A 10,160-nucleotide genomic window follows, 5' to 3' on the forward strand; every position below is an offset into this window, starting at 1 on the left:
CCTAAACATTTCAATTTTCAAAATTGACCACAAAGTTTCAAAAACTTACATTTTAGTCATTAGCCGCTTTTTGGGATTTTACAATGAACATACTAAGCGGCCTCGATAATAAGAGAATCATTGTTATTCTTTGATGTTTGAACAATAGAAATATCAGGGATGTAAGTGTACAATATCAAATTATTGAAAATTATCTTTGAAAATATATTACCTTGTACTTATCCTATATTAATAAAAAACCTTAGACACTCTATATTTACCGACTTACGAAAATCTCAATGAGGTTTATTTTAAACGTTTAGGAGTAAAAAAACATATTTTTTTTATAAAACTGTAAAATTTATAGTTTTTTAAAATATTTAATCTTAAATATTAATAATTAATAAAAATAAAATCAAAACAGAAAAAAGGTTAACTCATAATCTATGAGAAATAACGTTGTTTAGAGAAAATGCAGTCTCACCTCGACACCTTTACGCTTTAATGGTGCTCTTGATATTTTTTTAGATAAGATGAATTCATTATATTCAAAGAATGCACAAAGTTGCTACATCAAATCCGAGCACCAAACAAAAACAAAGGAGTTCACTCAAGAATACCCCAAACTGTACAAAGTAAAGAATTTATCCCATCTGCTCTATCTATACAGCTACCCTTGAACTTAATTCTAACAATCTTTCTAATAGACTCAAAAACATTATCCTCACTACTCACACAATGATCAAAGATTCTGCCATTTTTTTCAAACCAAAACAAAGTAAATAAGAGCATTTCAAGCAATATTTAAAATGAAGGTAATCAGGGACTTACCTTTCAAATTCTTAACGACTCATCGCAACTCAAAATCCCAATTTCTAATAGGTCTTTACTAGCCACAAGTATTAAGACCCTTCTAAATCGAGTCAGAAAAGGAACAACCAAAGAAAAGGTAACCCCTTATCTCAGCAACACTACCACAAAACACGCACATATCATCAACCATCATGCCAAAACGAATGAGGCGATCCCTTGTGTTAAGCCTCCCTAAAATACCAACCAAACAATGATAGCATGCTTCGGCACATGGAATGTAAACCAAACCAATTTGTTCCAGGAAACTCTATCCCTCTTGAATCTAATATCCATCCAATCTCCTAGTGATCAAAATATCCGGGTTAGCAGAAGCAAGAAAAAGAGGACGAGCCTCATCACGTAAAAGAACAACTTCCGCAAACACCAACTCATATATCCTTTAGGCACCATACACCAGAAGTCCTAGCCCCTTCAAAATTGGAAAGATAACTTGATTGAGTTGTTCATCATCAAAAGATGAAACTTTCATCTCAAACTTCGAATTTAATCAGTCATGTTGTTTATAGAGATGATCAACAATAGATAGATGAAGATTTTAATTGGATTCAAAATTGAATTGATATTTTATCTACATTTTGGAGATTAAATTAATAATTATTAAAAGTTTAAATCAAATTATTAATTTTTTAAAATTTAAAGGTCAAATTAAAAATTAATTATTTTATTAGTGTGTCAAATCAGCAAGTAATTTAAAATATAATAAACCGATAATATAAGTGATTAAAACATAATTTTTGAAACCGGTAACCAATATAAGATAGACCGAAATCCAAAGGGTTCAGTAGTGTAGTTTACCGTTAATAATACTAATTCTACAAGATACTGAATTTGAGTAGAATCCCTCTAACTTTGGGTATTATGATTTCCAAATTAAAAATCTGTTATATGGATTCCGATATTCAAACTTATCTTGCAGATTGCAATATGTTTTCCCATTTCACTGTTGTTTAATTCAATGTTTGATCTTCCGGTGACACTTTTCTCTTCACTTTCTCATGGGGTCAGTGAAAAAGAATTTAAGAAAAAAAACCTAAATCCTCATTCTCTCGCTAGGTTCTAATATTAATCCCAAAACCATAGAAAAAAGGAATCATCGACTCCAATTTTTCCCAAATACATATTCTGCCTTGTCGGAAATGGCCAGTTCCGATCCCGAAGGGCTGACGGCGTACGGATGACATGGAACGCTTGGCCTCGCACCAAACTCGAAGCCAGCAAGTGTGTGATTCCGCTGGCTGCTTCGATCGCTCCGATCCGCCCACACCCGGACATTCCGACGCTCCCTTACGCTCCTCTCCGGTGCCGGACATGTTCCGCCGTCCTGAACGCCTATTCGCAAGTCGATTTCGCTGCCAAGATCTGGATCTGTCCGTTTTGTTACCAGCGCAACCATTTCCCCCACCATTATGCCATGATCTCCGAAACGAACCTGCCTTGCGAACTCTACCCGCAATACACCACCGTGAAATACTCTCTTCAAGCAAACACTGATCCAAGCAACCCTTCCAATGCTCTTCAATTGCAACCAGTGTTTGTTTTCGTGTTAGACACTTGCATGATCGAGGAAGAGCTAGGATTTGCTAAATCGGCGATGAAACAGGCCATCGGGTTGTTGCCGGAACATGCTCTTGTTGGTTTCATTTCATTTGGAACTCAAGCACAGGTTCATGAATTGGGGTTCACAGAAATTTCGAAGGTCTTTGTTTACAGGGGGAGTAAGGAGGTACCCAAGGGGCAGGTGTTAGAGCAGTTAGGTCTCGGTGCTGCAGGGCGGCGGCCGAAGTCTGGTTATTCGAAAGGACTGCCAAATGGGTACACGGATACTGGAATTAACCGGTTTTTATTGCCTGCTTCAGATTGTGAATACTCTCTCAATTCTGTGCGTTTGGATTTATTCATTATTCATATTAGTTTTTAAATTTTTGATTTTTTTTATCAAGTGGTTGGTTGATTTCAATGTAGTTGCTGGATGAGTTGCAAGCGGATCAATGGCCTGTACAAGCAGGCTGCAGACCCTCAAGGTGCACTGGAATAGCCTTAAGTGTTGCTGCAGGACTGCTTGGAGCCTGCTTGCCTGGTACTGGTGCTAGGGTTATAGCTTTGGTTGGTGGTCCATGTACTGAAGGGCCAGGCACGGTAATGCCATTAAATTCTTTGTTTAGCTTCTCAAATTTTACCAATTCCCAAACTTACTGATACAAATCAAATTTATGTTGCTGATAGTGATGCATTTAACGTGTGTTTCTTATGAATTGTTTTGTTTTTGGGATGTTACACAAATAGTATGTTATAGTTGGGAACTTGGGATGGATATGGTTTGTCGTAATAGGCATGAGTTTTATTTCTTCTGCACTCTTGAATTTTCTATTATGTTTCGTTACTAACATTTATGTGCATTTTACACATTTCTCTATTGTTACAACTTTTCCCTTTTTTTTCTTAGTTTCAAGTTTCTGGTGAATGTTTCATTGGGGGTGGTATTTGATAAAGTTGCAAGCTTGTCACCTTGACCTTAATAGTTAATTGTTTTGTGCTGACAAATTTGGTTCTTAAATACCTTGGTAGTTATAGGCAGAATTCATACACAACTATGATTTAATTGATGAAAATGGAGATTAGAAAAAATCTTCACTTGAGAATTGCTTCTTGTTTAATGTGTATTTCTTGGCTGCCATCAAGATGATACTTATTAGTGTGGTTTTCTGCAGATTGTTTCAAAAGACTTGTCAGAACCTGTACGTTCCCATAAAGATCTTCATAAGGATGCTGCACCATATTTTAAGAAAGCAGTCAAATTTTATGATAGTCTTGCTAAACAGCTGGTCAACCAGGGTCATGTACTTGACCTTTTTGCATCTGCACTTGATCAGGTCTGTCTGGGCCACCATTTAGGTTTTCCGATAAATCTGTCTCTATGTGGATCTAGGTTAATTGACTTCAATACGCCAAAGTAATATTTGTAATGTGCCTGTTCATCTTCTGTCCATTCTGCTTAGAATTTGTATCACTCTCTGTTTTTCTTGCATTTGAAATTTATTCATTAAGATGCTAAGCCTTGATTTTGTTATGTTTCTATAATTGGTGGGTTGTGATGTAAAGTTTTATTTTGTAGAAAATTGTGGAATCTAATAGCTAGTACATTTACCATTGGTACATACCTTTTAGTTTAAGTGAATGACAATGATTTCAGACATTGTCGTTCTTCAAAACGTATATTGTTGAAGATGTATTTTTTTCTTTTTGTTCTTAGGTTGGGGTTGCTGAAATGAAAGTTGCAATCGAAAGGACAGGTGGCCTTGTTGTTCTATCCGAAAGTTTTGGTCATTCTGCATTCAAAGACTCTTTCAAGCGTGTCTTTGAGGGCGGGGAACAGTCTCTTGGCCTATGTTTTAAGTTGGTTCTTGTACCACACCTAGGCTTCTTGTTCATGTTCAACTTTTTAAATTTACTTTTCTCTTCTCTTATCTATAGTGCTGATAATAACCATATAGTTCTGTTCTTAATTGGTGAATTTACAATTTTATTCCATTTCAAATTGTCATTATCATGTTTTTTGAATTCTACACATGCCAACTTCTCATAGCTTATTTTTCACATGATTCTGCACTGGGTGTTGCTACATTTGGAGAATATAAAATTTTGACCTAGCTTGCTGACTTATCAAATTACAAAAAGTTGCATAGATGAAAATTATTAAACTGGTGTTCTATGTTGGTATTGTTCTTTTGGCTTAATAGGTTTTCCTAATTGTTGCAAATGTGAATGCTTACATTGGACGAAGTAATGTAGCTGTGTAAGTATTATGATGCGGCAATGGGAACATCCTTGCTGTTTTATATTAAATTCCTATTTTCAATTTAATTCTAAATGGCCTAAAGAAGCCCATGGTTGTAGTTGATAAAATAATTATTTGAAGCTATTAGAGCCTAAAGAGGAGATGATGGTAGATAGGATTGATTGGAGGAACATTCATGCATACAATGCAAATGATTCTGTCTTGGGTTTCACAACCGACCCCAAAAGTATCGGGATTGAGGCTTGTTGGTTTGGTTATGAATTTTAAACTCATTGTAAGCTCTTTGTTTTTTAGTGGCATGCTTGAGATCAATTGTTCGAAAGACATCAAGGTTCAGGGGATCATTGGACCTTGCTCATCTCTGCAGAAGGTTGGGCCATTTAACCATCTAGCCATTTTACTTACTCATCTGTAAATTGAATCTACTTATATTTATGGATATTTAAGCTGGTTAAGATGATTGTTGCAGAAAGGAACTAATGTCTCTGACACGGTCATTGGGGAGGGTAACACTACAACATGGAAAATGTGTGGCCTTGACAAGAGTACTTGCTTGACAGTTTTATTTGATCTTTCATCAACCGATGAATCAAGTGTTCGTGGAACTATGAATCCACAACTGTATTTGCAGTTTCTTATGGGGTTTGCTACATAAACTCCTCAAAAGGCTCTGTTTTATTTACATTAGCATTAATATGCTTGATTTATTTCTTTAATTTGTTCCTTTTGTAATTTGGTAAGCCTTTTTAAGGTTTGCACCTATGTGTCTCATTAGTGCTAGACTATAAAAGCAACTTAGGACCTTTTAGACAAGACACATCTGATCAAACATGCACTTGATGTGTCTAGGCATGCTTTTTATAGGGTGGTAGGTGCAAATAAAAGAAAAACAGCTTTCATGATTGAAGTTCTCTCTATTTTTAATTTTTTCATTAGCTCTACTGTTTATGGTTAAAAAATGGGACAATTTCGAACTTTCTACTTCTCAATGTTTTAGTGTTCAACCCAAACATGGGATATATAAGGAAATCATGCTTATTACCAAATAAAGGAAAACGTTGCATGCTTTTTTATATAGACTGGACTATCTCTAGAGTTTAATTATAAGAATTATATACCGTAAGATTGTTTTACACACACAGAAACTAATACACACATGCAAGAAGACTTATCATGGCATATTACTTTTAGATGAGACATGAGAGTTTTTTTGTGCCTTGCTCCTCGGGCAATTTTCATGCGCCTATTCTCCCCTGCTCGTTTGACTACAATGCGTTTGATTGTGATGTTTATTTAATTGCAGTTATCAAGATCCTGAAGGTAAAACAATGCTTCGAGTCACGACTGTGACAAGAAGATGGGTAGACAGTGCTATTAGTTCTGAGGTTAGCGCAGATTCTCTCATTTTTGTTGATGCAGGATCTACTAGTAATATTTTAATTTATTATTTTAGTCTTTATCCTTCTTTTGTTTGTTGTTTCACTGTAAACCACACCATTTGTACACTTGTTTAACTAATTGTCTAAAACAACTAAGTATATCCCATTCTCCATTGTATCATTATGTTTCATTAGTTGGTCATGTGTAAGGGTTGTTTTCCCCTGTTCCTTTATTTGTTGTTGAGGGTTTGGGGGAGGGTTGAAGTCATTGCCATGTGTCTTGGTCTGTATATTTGGTTCATTCTGTTTTTTGGAAATTTTATTGGAATTAGTTCATGCTAACTGTCAAATATCTCCTTTGAGTCCTTTCTAGGAATTAATACAAGGTTTCGATCAAGAGACTGCTGCCGTTGTAATGGCAAGAATAACTTCTCTCAAAATGGAGACAGAGGTAATTTAAGATATCGTTATTCAGTTGTCGAGTTTTGTTTTATTTCTTGTTTGGATGTATTCACTGTCAGCTATAATATATGTAGCTGTTACCTTCTGCCTAGTTCATTAATATATATATATATATGTCTGATATCTTCTGGCTATAATTATCTCCCCAGTTACTATCTATTCATATTATGGATAAGGACTTCCTTTTAATGCTTTGCCCTAGTGTTTAGTGGTTGTCCCTACTTGCTTTTTTCCTAGCCCCTGACCTCTCCCCTTGTTATATCTTCTATCTGTTGTTTGTTGGCTCCTTGTCAATTTAATAACACTTTTAATTGTTCCTTGTGAGCACTTATTAATTATTATGGATTTTGTTTCACTTAGGAGGGATTTGATGCAACAACGTGGTTAGATCGGAATCTCATTCGTCTTTGTACCAAATTTGGCAACTACCGGAAGGACGATCCATCATCTTTCACATTGAACCCTTGCTTTTCTTTGTTTCCTCAATTTATGTTTAATCTACGGCGGTCACAATTTGTACAGGTATCTGTTTCTTTTTTCCCCTTCTAATTTCCAGTCTTTTTATGATATTTAATCAACCTCTATATATGAGTTTTTCTTTCCCCACTCCTTTTGTGTGGCAGGTTTTTAACAACAGTCCAGATGAAACTGCTTATTTTCGCATTATATTAAACAGGGAAAATATTACTAATACAGCTGTTATGGTTCAACCATCTCTAATATCATATACATTCAGCTCACCGCCCCAACCAGCATTATTGGATGTGGCTTCCATTTCAGCTGATCATATTCTCTTGCTAGATTCATATTTTAGTATTGTTGTTTTCCATGGTATAACAATAGCACAGTGGCGCAACATGGGTTACCAGAATCAACCTGAACATCAGGCATGTATGCTCAGACTAAATGTAGAGCTGAATGTAAAGGTTTCTTTATTATCATAATCATTCGTTCAAAATGTGCAAAAATGGCTTTTCAGTAGAGATCCCAGAGCTCAGGCTTATGTTTACATTAATATAATAAATGTCTGATCACTTGAGTTTGAGATAAGCTGGAGCCGTAGTTCTCTAAGAAAGAAATAATGATATTATTCTTATATTGATGTGCTATTCCCGCTAGAATTTTATCCTAAACTACTAACTGAAGAAAATCCCTTGTACCATCACTCTTTAGCTTTAAAATGGAAACTACAAAGTTCAGCATGATGTTATTTGCTGAGATATTGTGAATATTGTGCTTTTATTATAAAACAGAGTATGTTTTGTAGGGAAAGTCTGGTGCATGGTTGTCACTTTTCTTTTCCACAATTGTTTTATTTTTTAATCTCTGAGATACAACAATCAGGTTTTTGGAAATATGGCTGTTCTTTGGTGAAGTCTTTAATAAGCTTAAGGTCCATAGTTTACTACCCAATTTTAAAGTTCCTGTAGTCTATGATTCTGTTTTCTAAAGCTATAGTTTTCAACAGGCATTTGCACTACTTTTGGATGCACCCCGGGTTGATGCCCAAATTATTATTCAGGAACGCTTCCCTGTCCCAAGATTGGTTGTATGTGATCAGCATAGTTCCAGGTGAGCAAATTTCCTTAATATTGATTCTTTTCAGAGATATAATATGTATCCGTACCCTTGTGAATTCTATCGTTTTTAAATAGATGCTGCAATAAAGTATCACTTATTCTTGAATATCTGAATTATGTTGAACTTTTGCATATCAATCTTTAAGAAAACCAAGTACAATTTCTGAATTACATCTGTGAACTGTGTGCACCAAATTCTTCTCTGGGTTTAGCTTTGGTAACTTTTCTCCTTGCTATGATGTGATCACTATTCTATTCATCTCTACCTTTTCCCATCAGTCTGATGTAAAAAAATGACTGTGATCCTCCAAGTTTTTAATTTTATTTTCTTGGAATAACATAACTGAACGGCTAATTTTTGTTATCTTTTGCAGGCAAGATTTTTATTGGCGAAGTTGAATCCATCAGCCACATACAATAGTGCCGCCGATATAGCACCTGGATCAGATATAATCTTTACAGATGATGTAAGCTTACGAGTGTTCTGCGAGCATCTTCAGATATTAGCCGTGCAGTCTTGATTTGTAGAAAACTAGTTGAAAGTCTCAGGTATTCCGAAAAATTCCATCGTTGTGAGTTCTATATTCACTCTCACATCCTCTTTACCCTTTGGTTCTTTTCCTTTCCATCAATCACATGAAGCGGTTTTGAAAAAGAAACAATTAATAAGAATAGCACCGTGTCATTCTGTGGAGCTTGCTGGGAATGTGTTCGCATTCGTGAACGGATATGGTAATCGATGCAACGAAGAGGTGAGCCGAGTCAAAAGTTTGAGTTTTTTAGGGAAAGGAAGGGGGTATGGTCGAGGATGTATCTGTGAGGATCCCTGTTTCAGTACCAGCAGTGTCAATTAGGGTTCGTTTGTATTGAGGACTGGGATTCAGGTCATATATACACCCATTAGGGTTAAAGACTTCATTCTTAGGGATAATTGTTTGATAGAGTTTTTTTGTAGATCCAATCGCTTCTGCACTGTTATGGAATTTTTGCCTTCGGGTTTTGCTGATCTCACTGGCGCTAAACTAATAGAGCTGTTTGGTATGGCTCCAAATTGGAAAACTGCAGCGTTTTTTTAACTGATGCTAAAAGGGGAGCGATTACACTGAATCTCCAAATAAGTTGGTAAATTTCATTTTTCACCCCTCATATCTTTCAAGAGAATTATCTACTATTTGGTGTAAATATGATTTTATTATTATTTACTATAAATGATATTAATGTCTTTAATTGATTTAAATGCCATTTATTTTTTTAGTATTATTTAATAATATAACCTGAATATTTTTTAGTTACTTACCGATTGATTTATTGGTCGACTAGTTTAGATCGAATATTGTAGAATTTATTATAGAGTGATACTTTCAAACAAGTTTGTTTCATTTGAACCTTTGATATTGCTTGAGGGATCTAGTGTTTATTCTTATTCACCACTTGATTGTTAGTTAATTTAATTATTTCTAATAATTTACTTTTAATGTAATGAAGAATTAATATATTTTATTACCGTCTATTAACATTAATATAATCTTTATTGTATTATTTAGTATAAATACGGTTTTGATACCATTTCATTTTATTACATAAATAGTGAGACTTAACCTAATGTAATGTCCATTTTGATAATTTTGTATCTTCATTTTACAGCTACTGCAGATTTTAATTGAACCGTTACAATATTTACTTCCATTGTTATGGCTGTTTTTAATTTTGTTAGAGGCATTCTCACTGTCTGTCCAATGGACAAATAAAGTCAAGGTTCCTTTTGATGGATGGTGAGACTAAAAACACCCGTTGTTGTGAGATTATTTACTATAGCGGTGAGACTAAATTCAATAGTGGTACATGTATATTTCAAAACAAATTATTTTACATATTTGATATATTTTAGAATTAAAAACTTAAAATTATTCTCTCAAGAACATTAGCTTAAGTGTTAAAAGTTCGTTGTTAATATGATATTTTTACGTATGCTTAACTGATGATATGCTACAAATTAGGTCACCAAAATGATGTCATGACCTATTTCACATTACTCAATGATATTGATAAGTATTGTCAAAAGATAAATTCTAACCAATACGATATTGATAA

General features: G+C 34.7%; 1 protein-coding gene across 3 annotated transcripts; it reads left to right on the forward strand.

The window, feature by feature from the left end:
* The first annotated feature begins 1,804 nt into the window (after positions 1–1,804).
* On the forward strand, positions 1,805–8,998 carry LOC120147058 (protein transport protein SEC23-like). Of its 3 annotated transcripts, XM_039160527.1 has the most exons (13): positions 1,805–2,731; positions 2,815–2,988; positions 3,561–3,722; positions 4,103–4,245; positions 4,943–5,018; positions 5,118–5,290; positions 5,952–6,033; positions 6,401–6,478; positions 6,850–7,011; positions 7,113–7,376; positions 7,958–8,059; positions 8,441–8,618; positions 8,712–8,998. In XM_039160527.1, exons 1-12 carry the CDS (start codon positions 2,027–2,029, stop codon positions 8,588–8,590), a joined length of 2,271 nt encoding a protein of 756 aa, XP_039016458.1. In that variant the 5' UTR covers positions 1,805–2,026; the 3' UTR covers positions 8,591–8,618; positions 8,712–8,998. The 3 variants fall into 3 exon arrangements, with proteins under 3 accessions (XP_039016458.1, XP_039016454.1, XP_039016462.1); XM_039160523.1 differs by having other exon boundaries at positions 8,441–8,727; XM_039160531.1 differs by lacking the exon at positions 8,712–8,998 and having other exon boundaries at positions 1,808–2,731; positions 7,958–8,061; positions 8,444–8,583.
* Positions 8,999–10,160: the final 1,162 nt, after the last annotated feature.

This window comes from Hibiscus syriacus, unplaced genomic scaffold (assembly GCF_006381635.1).
Source record: "Hibiscus syriacus cultivar Baekdansim isolate YM2019G1 unplaced genomic scaffold, ASM638163v2 tig00002511_pilon, whole genome shotgun sequence".
In the NCBI taxonomy this organism is placed as follows: Eukaryota; Viridiplantae; Streptophyta; class Magnoliopsida; order Malvales; family Malvaceae; genus Hibiscus; species Hibiscus syriacus.

What these genes read in the sequence shown, in the direction of transcription:
- LOC120147058 (XM_039160527.1), top strand. Translation starts at nt 2,027, where the DNA reads ATGACATGGAACGCTTGGCCTCGCACCAAACTCGAAGCCAGCAAGTGT. An exon ending in TCTCTTGGCCTATGTTTTAA is followed by an intron (nt 4,246 to 4,942) that starts GTTGGTTCTTGT and finishes TTTGTTTTTTAG; the next exon opens with TGGCATGCTTGAGATCAATT. An exon ending in CTCTCAAAATGGAGACAGAG is followed by an intron (nt 6,479 to 6,849) that starts GTAATTTAAGAT and finishes TGTTTCACTTAG; the next exon opens with GAGGGATTTGATGCAACAAC.